This window comes from Notolabrus celidotus, chromosome 5 (assembly GCF_009762535.1).
Source record: "Notolabrus celidotus isolate fNotCel1 chromosome 5, fNotCel1.pri, whole genome shotgun sequence".
Lineage (NCBI taxonomy): Eukaryota > Metazoa > Chordata > Actinopteri > Labriformes > Labridae > Notolabrus > Notolabrus celidotus.
This window is the reverse complement of record NC_048276.1, coordinates 38,078,172-38,095,836: the sequence shown is the minus strand read 5'-3', so window position 1 is coordinate 38,095,836 and position 17,665 is coordinate 38,078,172. Positions and strand designations below refer to the sequence as shown.

General features: G+C 36.4%; 1 protein-coding gene across 2 annotated transcripts in view; it reads right to left on the bottom strand.

The window, feature by feature from the left end:
- Positions 1–5,063: 5,063 nt before the first annotated feature.
- Positions 5,064–17,665, bottom strand: part of LOC117812792 (glucose-6-phosphate exchanger SLC37A2-like) — a 34,990-nt gene continuing 22,388 nt past the window's right edge. Inside the window, exons 16-28 of one of the 2 annotated variants that reach the window (XM_034683733.1) lie at positions 15,698–15,774; positions 14,400–14,566; positions 13,430–13,467; positions 13,169–13,345; positions 11,157–11,247; positions 10,973–11,035; positions 10,136–10,221; positions 9,557–9,605; positions 7,358–7,431; positions 6,887–6,965; positions 6,315–6,412; positions 6,123–6,210; positions 5,064–5,349 (exon numbers count right to left, since the gene is read on the bottom strand). In XM_034683733.1, the coding sequence (XP_034539624.1) occupies positions 6,142–6,210; positions 6,315–6,412; positions 6,887–6,965; positions 7,358–7,431; positions 9,557–9,605; positions 10,136–10,221; positions 10,973–11,035; positions 11,157–11,247; positions 13,169–13,345; positions 13,430–13,467; positions 14,400–14,566; positions 15,698–15,774 (1,068 nt within the window). In that variant the 3' untranslated portion in view covers positions 5,064–5,349; positions 6,123–6,141. The remainder of the gene's footprint in view (positions 5,350–6,122; positions 6,211–6,314; positions 6,413–6,886; positions 6,966–7,357; positions 7,432–9,556; positions 9,606–10,135; positions 10,222–10,972; positions 11,036–11,156; positions 11,248–13,168; positions 13,346–13,429; positions 13,468–14,399; positions 14,567–15,697; positions 15,775–17,665) is intronic. The other variant, XM_034683732.1, reaches the window with a different exon arrangement.

Sequence of the window (17,665 nt, the reverse complement as noted above, 5' to 3'; positions counted from 1 at the left end):
TAACAGAGAAGGAGCCCCTTGCCCGTTATGTTCATTGCGCTGCTCATAATCTCAATAATCTAGCTCTCAACGATTCTGTTAAAAACTTCCCTGGAGTGAAGCAGTTCTATGACACTGTAGAGATGCTGTACAACTTTTTTGGTCACAGCATCAAACGATAAGTTAATGACGCCAGAGAGCAGAAATGTCAGATTAAAACGCCTCTGTCCCACTCGTTGGTCTTCTCGACATGATGTGCTTTTTGCTTTAAGGCACAGATATGGAGACATTATGAGAGCCCTCGTCAAAATATCCCTGACCAGTGACAAAAAAGAGGAGCGTGGTGAAGCAAGTGCGCTCAAGAATGCCATAAGCAAATTTTCTTTCATATTTTTGGTCAACGTGCAAACCAAGATTCTGGAATATATAAACGCTGCCTCACAGTTACTGCAAGCTAAGGACGCGGATATTCTGAGAGCATCTACTCTACTGAAAAACGCCATCAGTGTGTTGATGGAGTTTAGAGAGTAATTTGATGAGGCTAAGTCTGCCACTCTTGCTCTAGCTACTAAATGGGGAAGTCAAACGCAATTTGAAACAATCAGGGCCAGAAAGGTTAGTGATGAACTTTGATGAACTTTCTGAAGTTCAGAGAGCAACAAAAAAACTAATTTTCTTACCAACTAACTAATTTACTTAACAGCCAACCAACTAACTAATTTACTTAACAACCAATTAACTAATTTACTTAACAGCCAACTAACTAACTAATTTACTTAACAACTAAATAACTAACTAATTTACTTACCAACCAACTAACTAATTTACTTAACAGCCAACTAACTAACTAATTTACTTAACAGCCAACTAACTAACTAATTTACTTAACAACTAAATAACTAACTAATTTACTTACCAACCAACCAAAAAACTCATTTACTTATCAACCAAATAACTAACTACTTTACTTATCAACCAACTTATTTACTTAATAAACAACTAACTAATTTACTTACCAACCAACCAACTAACTAGTTTACTTACCAACTAACTAATTTACTTACCTACCAACCAACCAACTAACTAATTTACTTACCTACCAACCAACCAACTAACTAATTTACTTACCTACCAACCAACCAACTAACTAATTTACTTACCAACCAACCAACTAGCCTATTTAAAAAAAATCACTACAAAGGAGCAGGTGTAAGTCTGCAGAGTCAGTTTAGTCTGCCTGTTCCAGACAAGCAGCAACCGCAGGTCTAAAAATATGAGTCCAATGCGGAAGTGTTAAAAGCTGCAGTTCATGGAGGATCCGCTTGAGGCTGGCTCCGGAAGTCACCTACACATGAATGGGAAAAAGACGATGTTTACAGCAGAAATAACATGTTTACAGTCTGGTACAAAAGATGAGTGTAGTCTGAATAGCTCATTTCTCGATGTCCTCTCACTGTGAGGGGGGTGATTTTTTTTTCTAACGTGGCAATTTCAAAGATATTGAGATTACTAGTCTTCCAATGAGAGGCACAGCTGACTGTGGGAACACTGCAGCTGTTGGCTAGGAGGCTCAAACTCCGCCCCGTCACACTGGCTCGACAGAAGCAATATGGCTGCCACCGCCGATTGGTCTCAAAACAGCTCTTCAGAAACAGATGGGTGACGTCACGGATACTACGTCCATATTTTATCCAGTCTATGGTTCCAGATAATAAAAGCAGAAAGAGTAACGGTCACAGAGCTCAAACATGGCTACACGAGGCAGCATGTCTTATTTGAAGGATGATGGATGGAAGCTCATTTCAAGGTCAGCCTGTTTTCACTTGCACAAAATTTTAAAAATCAGAAACATCATGTGTCAGAGCCAAGCAGAAAAACTAGTCCATGCATTTCTTCCCCCCAGGTTAGATTACTGCAATTCCCTTTTATCAGGCTGCCCTGATCTAAAGACTCTAAATGATCAGACACCTTTGAATCTTAAAAAGCTCAGGTGGAGACACAGGTGTAAGTTTTAAAGAGAAGTGGGTTTTTATTTTACCTAAAATTAGGCAAACCAAATTCACAAACCAAAATTATAAGAACCAGGTCTATAAAAGAGGTCAACTTAACATAACTCAATTTAACACAACAAAAGGTGAAGTGTGAGCTAAACAATCAGACCTGACACAATGAGACATCAAGGAACTTATATAGTGGTTGAGCCAAACCAAGTTTAACTCAAGGGGTGAAGACAATGGATGCTTAATCAAACTGAATTCAAAGTAATACTAACTAAACCCAATCCACGATGTGTAATGATACGATGTGTAATGATACGATGTTTAATGATACAATGTTTAATGATACGATGTTTACTGATACGAGGTTTAATGATACGATGTTTAATGATACGATGTGTAATGATACGATGTTTAATGATACGATGTTTAATGATACGATGTTTAATGATACGATGTTTAATGATACGATGTTTAATGATACGATGTTTAATGATACGATGTTTAATGATACGATGTGTAATGATACGATGTTTAATGATACGATGTTTAATGATACGATGTTTAATGATACGATGTTTAATGATACGATGTTTAATGATACGATGTTTAATGATACGATGTGTAATGATACGATGTTTAATGATACGATGTGTAATGATACGATGTTTAATGATACGATGTTTAATGATACGATGTGTAATGATACGATGTTTAATGATACGATGTGTAATGATACGATGTTTAATGATACGATGTTTAATGATACAATGTTTACAATATAATGTTTAATGATACAATGTGTAATGATACGATGTTTAATGATACGATGTTTAATGATACGATGTTTAATGATACGATGTGTAATGATACGATGTTTAATGATACGATGTTTAATGATACGATGTGTAATGATACGATGTGTAATGATACGATGTTTAATGATACGATGTGTAATGATACGATGTTTAATGATACAATGTGTAATGATACGATGTTTAATGATACGATGTTTAATGATACGATGATTAATGATACGATGTTTAATGATACGATGTGTAATGATTCGATGTTTAATGATACAATGTTTAATGATACGATGTTTAACGATACTATGTTTAACGATACTATGTTTACGATATGATGTTTACGATGCAATGTTTACAATACAATGTTTACAATACGATGTTTAGGATACGATGTTTAACGATACGATGTTTAACGATACAATGTTTAACGATACAATGTTTAACGATACAATGTTTAACGATACTATGTATACGATAAGATGTTTAAAGATAAGATGTTTAAAGATACGATGTTTAATGATACAATGTTTAACGATACGATGTTTACGATACAATGTTTAACAATACGATGTTTACGATACGATGTTTAAAGATACGATGTTTAACAATACGATGTTTACGATACGATGTTTAAGATACGATGTTTAACGATACAATGTTTAACGATACTGTGTTTAACGATACTATGTATACGATAAGATGTTTACGATACGATGTTTAACGATACTATGTATACGATAAGATGTTTACGATACGATGTTTAACGATACAATGTTTAACGATACGATGTTTAACGATACAATCTTTAAGATACAATGTTTATGATACGATGTTTAACGATACAATGTTTAACGATACGATGTTTAACGATACGATGTTTAACGATACGATGTTTACGATACGATGTTTACGATACAATCTTTAAGATACAATGTTTACGATACAATGTTTACGATGTTTAATGATACGATGTTTACGATACGATGTTTAGCGATCCAATGTTTATATACAAGGTTTAATGATACAATGTTTAACGATACAATGCACCTGTATCGTCCCACTGTGGAGGTTTTTCGCTCATGTACCTTTCATATCTATTTCTGTATTTATTTCCCTTTCTTGTATTTTCATAGTTTAGTAGTAAAGCTATTGTGGTGGAAAATTTGTATTGCACATTAGGTTCAAATGATAAGCCATAGTCAGTTTCTGTTTCTGCTCATTATTTTAGTTCATTAGTTCAGGAATGTACTTTTATGTCCAACTTTGATGTGCAAGTTCTGCTTATCTGAAATGGAAAGGTTGGTTTCGATCATGCTAAGTGTGACTCATGCATTCCTGTTACTCTGTGCAGAAAACACCCGAGAACTCTGTCTCGGGGAGCTCTTTTGCAGATTGCGTCTGTGCTCTGTGAAACAAGTTCCTCTTTCTTGCAAGATTGAATAAAATACACACAAAGACAAGACCTGACTCAAGATCCATTTAGCCTATTGATTGTTACAGAAAATCCACAACACTGTGATCAGCTCACTGTTGGAAATGTGCTGTAGAAATAAAGAACACTTGACATTATTTCGTAGTAAAATGTGTGTTTCTTTATTTCTGACAGGTTGATGATCGATACAATCTGTGGTCTGTATCTCCAGCGTCTGAAAACCAGGGAAGATCATATCCTTACAAATACTGAAAACGGGGCCAAATGAGAGGGGTCGGGTGCTCTCCTTACTCCATGGAAAGAAGAAAGGTCTCCAACACTTCTCGGGCTCACTAGTCAATGTATTCTATCTTTCATATTTAACTAAACAAAACCAGTGTGAAACAACAACAGGTGGTTTTATGGGAGGTTGTATGCAAACTATCTTATAGCTGATGCAGGAACTTTATACATATATGAGAGTTCTATCGATACTCACATCTAACTCAACAGAAAATCAAATAACCATTCCCAGGTAAATAAAGGAGACAACTGCAACACACTGCTCATCAGCCAGGCTCATGCACAAGTCCTACAAGCCCCGAGCTGTTTGATCTGTGCTCCTGTGACTCTTTAACAATGCAGGATAGATGGAGAAACACACAATGCAGCTGTCATTCACACTGGTGGAGTTTTTAAAACCAACAGCTTTCTCTGAGTGTTAGACTTTAAGTCTGCAGATAGCATCCTTCATGATGAAATATCCCACAACAAACCCCATGTGGCTACAAAATGAACGATCCAACTTTCATGTTGAGGAGTGAGAATGCAGAAACTATAAGCACACAGAGAGAGACAACACTGAGAGAAGTTTACAGTATGTACACTTTAATGGTAAAAGAATATTAAAACAAGTTAAAATGTGAAGTTATAATCTTAAAAAAGTCTCTATAAAGGCATATTCTCTCTGTTATACAATAGGAAGAAGACTTCAATCATCAGCTTAGTGCCTTGAGTCTTCCACCAATGGCTTTGTTTCCACACAGGCTGAATGGAAAGAGGTGATCGACTGTACAATGAGGTCATTCAGCGTTGTTTCCCTCTTTCATGTGTTTTGTTCCAGTTTGATTGGAAGTTTTAGATTTCTTTGAACCTGGAATAAAAATAAGAACAATACAAGTTAGTTAGTTTGAGAATGAGATTTAAACACACACAGTGCGATCACTACAGAAGAGGATTAGGACAACTGAAAAAAAAAAAAATCAAATTAAGGTCTACCACTCGACCACTCTATGTCAAATTATGAACAGAGACCCAACACCAAGACAGGATGAGACTCAGTCTGACCCCACCTTAATCCACCATGAGCATTGCACCTCACAGTATTTAGCTAGTTACAGCGGAGAGGACAAACTTCCTTTAACAGGCAGAAACCTGGAGCAGAACCAGACTCATGTTAGACACACATCTGCTTCGACCTTTACCTTAATACCTGTTCTAAATGCGCACAACAGAATACAGTGGAGGCTGGCTTGACCACAGTCCTGCTGTACTCTTCCTGCATGCCATAAAGTGAAAGTGACACTCTCCCTGAATGTCAGGAAAACAAACCTTCATAATTCTGACATTTTTCTCATAATTCTGACTTTAATCTCAGAATATAAGAAAATAAAACATTTTGACCTCAATTTTTTCCTCAGTGGCCCTAATCCTCCTCCGTAAATCAAATACCACATCCCTGCTTTACTATGTTTGTGTCAGTAAGTCTAAGCTAAGCTAAGCTATAAACACTGAAATCATGTGAGAGTCCTTATTCAAAAGTCAAACCATTCAAAATAAAGATATGAAAATATTCAATAATAATATTGATTATTATAAAAACACTGAGATTTTGTAAACATGTTGGGACAACACTGTGACACTAACCCACAGCCATGCAGGAGACTCACCCTCTGGTCCGAGGGGCCCGCCCACACCAACCCTGAGCTTCCTTGTAAACAAGCCTGGACAAAAACTAAAGACAAACAGTGTGTCAGTCAGAGTGTCATTATAAAAACAACAGGAACATCAGAACACAGAATATGGAGCAGATTAAAGAGGGATATCAGTGTTTCTTACCACGCAGGCCAAGAGGTCAGAAGTGATGAGCATGTAGAAGACGTTGTTCCAGCCGGTGGGAGAGATCACGCCAGCTAACAGAGGACCCAAAGCAGCTCCTACAGAAAACACACCATCATCAATAAAAGGCCTATTCAGTGTTTTAAAAAGAGATATTGTTCACAGTATGAATCGTTATTCTCATTCATTGTTGTTGTGTTTCTTCATTTTCATTTAAAACACACACTAGTTTAATTCTTCATTTAACATATCACTCCACATTTTAAAATCATCCTCACAACCTCTGAGTGACATTCAGTCACTTATTTCTTATTTAACACGTAGTAACGTCCTGATGACTGAAATACAACAGTTTAGTTTTCATTCAATTCTGGGACAAATGGTCCTCTAAAGACCTCGAGGATCAGGAACTACTGGTAGCTATAACTGTTGAATTTCTTATGGCAGTACTGTGAGGACAGGACAGAAGGTTGGCTGGTTTTTGACCCTGATTAGAGTAGCTTCAGGGATGTAGCGCTCATAAAACATCAAGATGAAGTTGCTGGGTCTCGGTTTTTCAGCCCCAAACATACCGACTGATCCAGTCCCGTCAATGATTGCAGTCACTGTTGACAGAGCCCTGGAGTTCCCTCTCAGACTCTCATGTGTTCCCTGTTGAAACAAACAAATGAAGTAAGTCAAGAATCAAGAAAGCTTTATTGCCAAGTGAGCTCGCACACACACAAATTTGATGTGGTGATTGGAACACTGGTACTTAATAAGACAGTAAGGACAATAAATATAAAAACCTAAAAAACTAATCTAAAAATTTGAAATAAAAATACTATCAGTACAAAGAAAAGTATAGAAGTACTTTTAAAGACATGAATAAATTAAATTAGCCTCAGCCAGAGTGCACATTTTAGCGGTACATGAATCTACATTTGAAATCAATCTCCACTGTAGGTAATGACGATTATAGAAACTATGTTTGTGATATTTTAAAGCTCAACAGATGGCATGGACATAAAACAGTGGATTTCCCATGATGCTTTAAGTCTTACCAGGTCAGCAGATACAGCAGTAGTGATGAGGGCGTATGGTCCATTCACCAGGCCTCCACACAACAGCAGCATACCTACAAAAGGTCAAATATACTGTTAATAAAGGCTACACCTGTATATTATTATTAAATCAATGTTTTTAGATCTTCTCCATATAAAACTGAAGCTACTGTCACACAGTGGTGGACAAAGTCCGACTGATGTTGTGCACATAAACTGGAACGCTCAGGCCTTCACACACAGGAGCAAATTCAGTGCGAGACTGACCCCCCCTATATGCACCACAGAACCCCACAGGAAGTCATTCCTGCCTGTGGACATCAAACTGTACAACTCCTCCCTCTGATCACTGAACTATAACCTGTACTCAGTGCAATAACCATGTAATACACTGTTCAATATCCCTGCCACGTTAACATCCTTATAGATATCGCTTTCATTCCCAGCACTGCTGTTCAAAATAAATTCTAACTATATATATATACTTTATTTTATATTTTATTTTATTAAATTCTATTCTATTCTATTTTATTTTATTCCAGAATATTTTATTTTATTTTATACTAGTCCTATTCTATTCTATTTTATTTTATGTTATTTTATTTTATGTTATTTTATTTTACCTTATTCTATTCTACTTTATTTTATTTTATTTGATTCTATTTTATTTTATTCTATTCTACTTTATTTTATTTTATTTTATTCTATTTTATTTTATTCTATTCTACTTTATTTTATGTTATTTTATTTTACCTTATTCTATTCTACTTTATTTTATTTGATTCTATTCTATTTTATTTTATTCTATTCTACTTTATTTTATTTTATTCTATTTTATTTTATTCTATTCTACTTTATTTTATGTTATTTTATTTTACCTTATTCTATTCTACTTTATTTTATTTGATTCTATTCTATTTTATTTTATTCTATTCTACTTTATTTTATTTGATTCTATTCTATTTTATTTTATTCTATTCTACTTTATTTAATTTAATTTAATTTAATTTAATTGTATTCTAATTGTTTTATTTTATCTCATTTTATTCATATTTATATCTTATTTTATTCCTTCTTCTATTCATATTTTGACTTTCTTACATACTGTTTATAAGAGCTCTGTAATGACCGAATTTCCTTTCCCGGGGTAAATAAAGTATTTCTGATTCTGATTTAGTTCAAACTGGTGTCAAGAGCTGTATGAGGGAACAACAAGACCGAGGAGAAACAGGAGTTACAACACTCAGACAGCTGTGGAGATACAGGCTCGTAACCCAACCTTAAAGGGACGATTGTTTCACGATCCCTTACAGATAAAACCACCACCGTGACTCAAATCTCAGCTGGTGCTGTTGCTGAAACCTCAGGTGTTCCTTCTTCCTGGACAAAGTAAAACACTAGGGCTGTCTGACAAGCTATTTCTTTAAACTGTAATTAATCTCCTGATCATCCGTAGTTAGTTAGATAATTACAAATAAATCACACATTTTAAAATCTCCTCGAAATGTACCTTAAAGGGATCTTTTTCAAGTGTTTAATACTCTTATCATCGGGGATCAGACAAATATGATAGCTCTATACAGATGTACTTCTATTATTGTTGCAACAATCCAAAACTGTGACAATCAAGCCCAACAAGCAACAACATAATACTAACACAATGTAGTGCATCTTTACACCTGTGCAGAATAAACAGGTCAGGTACATTTCCATCACTCAAAGATCAGTCTCTGGATTCTTCACACTTACAGCAAATAGTCTCACACATTGTTAAACCTCACATGGTGTAAATTAAAGGCTACACTGGATAGTTTGCAACGGAGAGACGCTGCATCGGTTGTCTGCTAGGCCAGCAAGTGGTATTTGAGACTCAACATACTCCAGTGGTAACCCAATTCACATCGACAGTAAATGCAACTCATTTCGGCCTTCCTGAAAGAACAATTTAGCAAAGCTTTGAAGCTGATCCTGCCGGACCCATTTCTGCTCGAGGAGGTTTCTTTCTCCTGCCCTCCAAATCATTAAATCTACACCACTTCCTGATTTCCACGGCGGGCCGAGGTTTATAATCACAGACGGCGTGTGTTAATCATGCATCAAAAGAATGAGTGGCGTTAAAAGGAATTTGCATTATCGCATTAACTTTGACAGCCCTAAAAAAAGCAAAATACTAAGACAAGAAATACAGACAAGTCTTACCTATTGTAGTACCAAGACTTCTTTGTCCAATGTGGTTATAGAGGAAAAGCTGAAAACAAACAAACACAGCAGTTAGTAGATATCACAAATTCACATCCATAGAGCTAAAAGGAGCCATGAAGCTAACGGTTAAAGCTTGAGGAATGAAGTCAACGCTAAAGTGTAGTTGAGACTAGTAAAGGAAAGGAAAACCTCATGAACATCTATGAAGGAATGCCCACTTTAAAGGGAAACACACGTTTACAGCCTGGTACAGAAACAGCTTTGGTCTACTCTGTTTGGCCCACCACTGATCCGTTCTGAAGATATTAGGTGTAAGAGTTATTCATACACTTCATTATGGAGCCAGGTTGACTGACAGGTGTAGATGTTTGCCTGGTGGCTTAAGGCCTGCTTCAACCACACTTCTTTGCCTGTGTCTGGGTTGACTGAAAGTATGGTTGAATCAGCTTTTCCAACATGCAGACCGCCATCATCCCGCTTCATAACTCCTCCTCAGAAACCACATTATGTGATGTTACTGAGACTATTTACATGTTTGTGGTTGAAAGGTAATACTGTGAATGTGTTGATGCTCACCATGGGGGCAGCAGTGAGCAGCATGACACAGCAGGTTGTCGCTCTTCCACCAGTGTAGTCAGACACAAGGCCAGCCGTGATGCCTCCTGGAGACACAGAGCACAGGTTGATATTTTTAAACCAAGAAACCAAAATTCAAGATGAAACGTCAGACTTTTAATAAGGATAGGATGGAAATGGTCACACATCATTTTCATGAGGTACAAGGAGGAAGACAAGTGTTGAGAATCATGAGGGGTTTACTTTGTATTGTAGGTGTAAATATGAAGATAGGATAGGAGGATTTGCTTTGTGGGAATGCTCTCGTATAAGAAAGAAAATAGTGAATAAAGGGATTAGATAAGTTTAACTTCTTTCTACTCCTTTTCACACATGTAAAGTAAAATGGCACATTGAAAATTATGGACTGGACCTCAACCCCATCTAGCAAATTTGGGGCGATTTAGAATATAAACTGGATCTATTTTACATATAAAGGAAAGCCTTTGGCTTGAGTTGTAGAAGGCATGGGATGACATAAGTGTTGAAGTTCTCAGGAAATATAGTGATATTATGCCAGTGAGATGTGCTGCTGTAATGCTGCAAAAGGTGGGCATACAATATATTAAATTAGAATGCGATGAAAACACTAGGACTCACTTCATCTGATATTTGTTGTGCTCAGAGCAACCAGCTGCATGTTTATGAACACTATAAAATGAAATCATGTTTTGGAGGCAATAAAAAGGTCAATATATTCAGACCTGTCAGGTGTTCTAATCATTTTAGCCACCACTGTATGTCACAGACAGGTATCCTGCTGATTAAAAGGTGCTATGATCAAGGCTCAGGGCTTACCCACGATTCCTCCGGCATCAAACAGAGTGGACATGTCTCCTGCTTCCTTTGCATCAAAATGGGCTGAAATTGAAACAAAAAGCCACTACTTTGAAAATGTCTTTGCATGATGTGGATCATTCGAGATGACATGAGTGATGTTTATCTCATTAGATAGAAATAAAGCCTGTGTGTCAATACTCACCAACATTAGAGATGTAGAGAGGCAGCCAGTACAGAAAGGTGTAGCTGACCAGCTTGGCGAAAAGCAGACAGAGAGAAAACTCCACCACGCCCTGGGTGAGACACAACACCATAAAAACATATTAACCCTGCTGTTATTCTCAAATTTCACTGATCTGTGCATTCTTCTATATGTCAGCTCCACTCCTATGTTGTGGGAATCATCAATGTCTTCACAGGACACTACTCCCCACAGTACAGTAAATATCAATGTTCTCATGGGAAAGAAATCCCCCCCTGTCCCATGTTGTTTAACCCCTCAGAAGTTCTCACAGTACGACAGGTGTGGTGATGTCAGGTTAGGGCCCTAAAGCACAGGGGTTCCCAAAGTGTGGGTCGGGACCAGCCGGGGGGTCGGGAGATGTCTTTTAGAATGTTTTTTTTTTTTAAGTTATCTAAAAATAGTACATTTTACTCATTATAGTGAAACATATCGTTAAAAATAGAAGCTGTACTTGAAATAAAACCTTGAAAATATAAAATGTAATGAGTTTTCTGACTTTCTTTGTTTCCAGATGACTCCTAAGTTTAGGGTTAGTGAACAGTTAATTATCAAAAGCATCAGTAGCAGCAGGTTCATTCATAACAGCACAGGAAACACAGACACATGCTCATATAGTAGGGTCATTTTCTGCAGACCAGCTAAATGAAGACACATTAAATCACTTTGAGGGACAGTGGGGGTCGTGAGTCTTTAGTTTGAGAACCCCTGTTTTAAACAGCTAAAACAGCCAGGGGTCAAATTGACCCCAAGGAACACGGATGCATTTAAAACGTTTGGAGGAAATTGGAACACATCATCTTATTATTTTTTTCTGTTTACCCAGTTGTCCCCTTTGAATTAGGGAAAAGTCATGAAATATGTTAACCATATTTTTAGAGATGTTAAACATTGAATGGGGTCAAATTGACCCCAAGGATAACAGGAGGGTTAAAAAACCATATGTGCAAAAATGCTTTCCTTTTTTTATTCCATAAGTAACCTTTTAAGACACACTGCAAAGAAAGAGGAGCAGAAAACTGCATTTGACTCTGCTTAAAATAAATCAAGTGTCATGGTAGATTCTTAGTTACAGCAAGAGACCAGAGATTAATTTGTAAAACTTAAATCAATGTGAATTTTGTCAGTCTCTTAGAATTCATGAAAAAAGGTTCCCATGCTTGTATTTTTAATTAATCTTAGTCATTTTAATATTTCTCATAACATGAATTTCTATTTGTAGTAAACAAAGGCAAACCTGATGCTTGTATTATTCTTTATACCACCACCAGAGGAGGTAAAGGAGTAAGGATCCTTAATTTAGTGGGTTACAGTGTACAAGTCAAACTCTATGAATTCAGAATATCAAAAATACTTCATCACTAAAAGACAATGTTTAAAAATATAAAATACTGAAAATAAACTGTTTCAAATCAAACACATTCAAACAGAACAGTTTGGAAACACCTTCTCATTCAGGGGTTTGTATTTATTGTAATGATTGTAAACACTGTAGATTAAAACTGAAGACATCAAAACTATGAAAGAACATATATGGAATTATTGAATGAACCAAAAAGTGTTAAACAAAGCAGAATCTGTTTTATATTTTAGATTCTGTAAAGTAGCCCCCTTTTTCCTTCATGACAGCTTTGCACACTCTTGGTATTCTCTCAGTCTGCTTCATGAAATGGTCTCCTGGAATGGTTTCTAATGAACATGAGCCTTGTCAAGAGTTCATTTGTAGAATGACTTGCCTTCTTAATGTGTTTGAGACCATCAGTTGTGTTGTTCAGAGGTAGGGTTAGTACACAATGGATAGCCCTATTTAACTACTGTTGTAATCCAGATTATGGCAAAACCAGATTATTTCATAGTTTTGATGTCTTCAGTATTAATCTACAATGTTGAAAATAATTAGAATAAATAAAAACCATTGAATGAGAAGGTGTGTCCACACTTTGAGTGGTAGTGTTTAAAAGGTTTCCACTCACAGGTATACTGAGAGCTCCACAGAAACTGATGGCCTCAGTGTGCTCTGCCGCCACGACCTCCACAGGCTCGGCAGAGATGGCACCGTTACCGTTACCGTTCCCGTTCCCGTTGCTGGTCCTGTCAGTGTGGGACGCAGTCCGCAGGAGAGGCTCAGTCTCACTGTTCTCCTGTTCAGTCTATCAAAGACACAGACATGCATGAGTGTACAGAGCTTTGTTATGGATGAGTTAGAAGGAGGAATGGTTCTGTCTTTCACTCACATGGTGCTGAGGAGGCATGCAGTTAACGTCTTCAGGTTCTATATAGAAGAGAGAAAAACATGGAGCTCAGAAATCCCATCAACACCTACGCAGAACTTCAAGATCAGTATTCAGGTTTGATCAGAAAAGACATGATACAACATGTAAATATGACTCATCTTCTAGTCTAATCATGTCCTTACAGATAAATGTGCACCCTTTAAGAAATGTATCCTCAGTAATTAATCAGACTCTGGGATCAATCAACAACTTGATCAAGTGAAATATAACACCCATTGGTAACTATTTGTAACTCAATCAGCATCAATTATTTGCACAGATTTGAGTAGTTTCTGCTTTTCGGTTTCTATTTCATTCATTGTGATTGTTTTTCCAACTTTAAAAAGGATCAGTTAGAAATATATTTCTGCATGGATCACCAATCAACATTTGTAAACTTAATGCTCTCATTGTTTATGTCGTTTACATACATTTCAAGTACTTATCATCACTGCTTCAGTAGTGACATAAGTGTGTGATTAATGTAGGCACAAATTATTTTTATTTTATAATTATTATTATTTTCTGTAAAGCAAATTTGAGTACCAAGAAAAGCGCTATACAAAACATATCAACTATTATTATTATTAGTAGTAGTATTATTATTATTATTAATAATAATAATATATTATTGTTATTATTCTATTGTTATTATTCTTGTTATTATTATTATTATTATTATTATTGTTGTTGTTATTATTATTAAATATAAAAAAAAACATATGAAGCATACCATAAGTGTGTTTTTTTTTAAGTGTATCATAATCTGCACAATGTGTCCCATGTTTAAAACTTTGACACTAATTATTTCGGCTATGATCCTGACTCTGAGTCTACACAGTGATCAAAAGCCTAGATCAATCCCAGGGTGAAGTGTTAACTCCTGTGAAGTGGATTTGTGTTTAGGTCTCCATGATAAGCAGAAACTCACTCTCAACCAGGAAGAAGAAGCACAGGATCCCTGTCGAGGCGATGATGAGTCCAGGGACAATAAAGGACATTCCCCATGCTGATGAGACAAAGGCTCCTGCAATGAGGGAGCCCAAGATGTTTCCTACTGAGGTGTGGGAGTTCCACACACCCATAATGAATCCACGCCTGGTGGTAGAAAACATGACAGTAAGAAGGGGAACTTCTTGTAGTTGATACAGATTCAGCAGTGTCAGAGATGGATTTCAATATTTCATGAAAAGATGATTCACTTTTTCTCTCTTAGTGAGATTAATACAGGTCACATGTCTGTGTGAAGTATGTGCAGGAGAGAGCAAACCAGCTTAAGATCAAAAGTAGAGGCAGAGAGAGAAAAGGGAAACCCATGTCTTACAGACGATTATTATTAAGTAGTGTTTGAATGTATCCTGATTTGAACATTCGTTCTGATCTTAACGTAAACACAGAACGATCAGTATCCAGGTCATTACAGGGCATGTAAACATTGTAGATTAATACTGAAGACATCAAAACTATGAAATAATCTGGTTTTGCCATAATCTGGATTACAACAGTAGTCAAATAGATCTATCCATTGTGTACTAACCCTACCTCTGAACAACACAACTGATGGTCTCAAACACATTAAGAAGGCAAGTCATTCTACAAATGAACTCTTGACAAGGCTCATGTTCATTAGAAACCATTCCAGGAGACCACTTCATGAAGCAGACTGAGAGAATACCAAGAGTGTGCAAAGCTGTCATGAAGGAAAAAGGGGGCTACTTTACAGAATCTAAAATATAAAACAGATTCTGCTTTGTTAAACACTTTTTGGTTCATTCAATAATTCCATATATGTTCTTTCATAGTTTTGATGTCTTCAGTATTAATCTACAGTGTTTACAATCATTACAATAAATACAAACCCTTGAATGAGAAGGTGTTTACAAACTTGTGACTGGTAGTGTTTATGGTGACCTGGATTCTCTCAGTGGCTTGGTTTCTATTGAGCACATAAGGGTGGGACCCATTCAGAGGGGCGTGGTGGCTGTTGATAACAACAATGTTCTCGTTCTGTTAAGTGTTATGCTTGCAGTAACACTTTGAAAATTAACACGTGTGAGCAGTTCTTTAGATTTAAATTGTGGATTTGATTTGGTCTGGTAAAAATCAAAGCCTGGTGTCATTCTGGTGTTAAAATGTGACAAATGTGTGTATGTGTGTGAGTCAGTCAGCTGCATCTAGTAGTGCAGAGTCAGCAGGAACGTGCCCCAGTGCACATCACGCAGTACTCACTTCCCCTTTCCAAACCAGTTGCCGACACAAGCCACCACTGCTGGCCAGCCGGTCGTCTGCATGAGCCCGTTCATGACCTGCAGGATGAAGCAAACAGGAGGAGAAGCTGACATGAATCAAAGCCTCTCAGTTCATGTGCAACCAAACAAACATCTACTACCAACAGAGAATTAGAGGACACCCGTGAGCAGCGATTCTTTACATTCCTACACCAAACTGAAATAAGCCCAGACACACTCCTGCAGTCATATGATGCAGCTGTGAGTCATGTGAGAAAGTCTGAGTGAGCCACCATGAGATCTCAAGGTTTGAAGGAATACATAGGGACTGTACTGACCCAGAGAGCTTTCAGTGCTCACACCTGTAATGGATTGAAAGGATGTATCAACATAATAAATCAGTGTTTGCTGAACACAGACATGCAGGTTAATTGATCATCTGAAGCTCAGCTGATATTTAAGGATGAAATACAGCGCTGCTTTCATGATCAGAACCATTTCATTCAACATTATAAAGACATGCCCGTCCAAACGATAGCTTTCATTTGCTTTTTATTGGTTGTTAGTGCAATGCTGATTATTTCTGTGACTCTGTATTACAACTTCTCCAATAAATGAATTCAGTATTTACCTTTATGCTTGTATTTAATCATTAAAAAATATATATGTTGTTGGCACTCTTGAGTAATAAGAAAGGAAAGCAGTCTGAATTTGATTTTAATCTTAAAGCTGCAGCTTCTTTTTCAGTTTAATGGTGTTAATATCAGGGAAAAGGTTTTTAAAATAGAGACTATTGTACACCGACAACAATCAAATATGTATAATTCAAATAAGTTAAAGCATCAAATTAATATTAGGAAAATAAATAGTTAAATTAAATCAATTTAAAAGGGTAAAGATAAGAGTTGAAAATAAAATGGAGGCTAAAAATGTAATTAAAACTGAGTAGATAAATAATAAATAAATAAATAAATAAATAAATAAATAAATAAATAAATAAACAGTTAAAATTAATAAAATAATAAAGCAAATTTTAAATCAATATAATAGTAAAAGGTAAGTAATAAAATTGTTAAACCCTACATAAAGCCAGACAGAATAAATACACTAAATATCTCCATCAGCTCCTCTCAGATCCTCACGGCTCCAGAAAGACAAAATACTGAAGTGAAACTCAAACGTTCAGGCTTGCCTTTAGCTGTGGTAGTGAGTGTGCATGATTTTTCAAATAGCTGTTTGTCCACTGAAACCGGACGTCTGTGTTTGTTGTTAAGGCTGACTGAGAGTTCAGTGTCAGCAGCAAACGTCCCAGCTGATCTCTGTGGTTCCTTCTTTCAGCCCTAAATGTGATGTTGTTGTAACAGGATCCTTCACAGGTTGTTTACACATATTCAAAGCTCCTAATGTAACAGGGTTAAAAATACACTATTAATTATTATTATTATATAATTACACAAATTATACCTGTGTGTGTTGTAGAGCCTCTTTGTAATTGTTAAGTGTTTTTATGTGCAGTCTCTTCTTCAGGTCCGTTTCTTCTTTGTTGGTTTCTTGACCTTTATATTTGGTTTGCCCCCTTCCCTCTCCTCTTTTGTATGTTATCCCTAGGGGAGAGGTAGCTGTCTGTTGCTTAGCTTTTTTAAAAAATCTTTTTCCATCTATTTATTTATTGTATGTGTGATTTTGTCCTGTATGGTGTTTTAATGTGTGTTTTATTGAACAGATTTGACTTTGATTTCTTTTGTAAGTCATGTCCAAAATGTTATTTTGGACGTGTTTAAGCAGGCTAGCTGAACGTGCACATGCTTCGTGCTGGTTTGCGTGCACTGAGGTTTAAGCTAGCTGAAATGTTACGGTGTAAAAAAGTTGAGGTTCTTTTCTATCTGTTAAACAGAGAATAAATGCAGAGAAAGCAAGATCCTGGTGTCATCTGTCAGTCATCCTAAAAACACAACGCAGAGTCCCACCA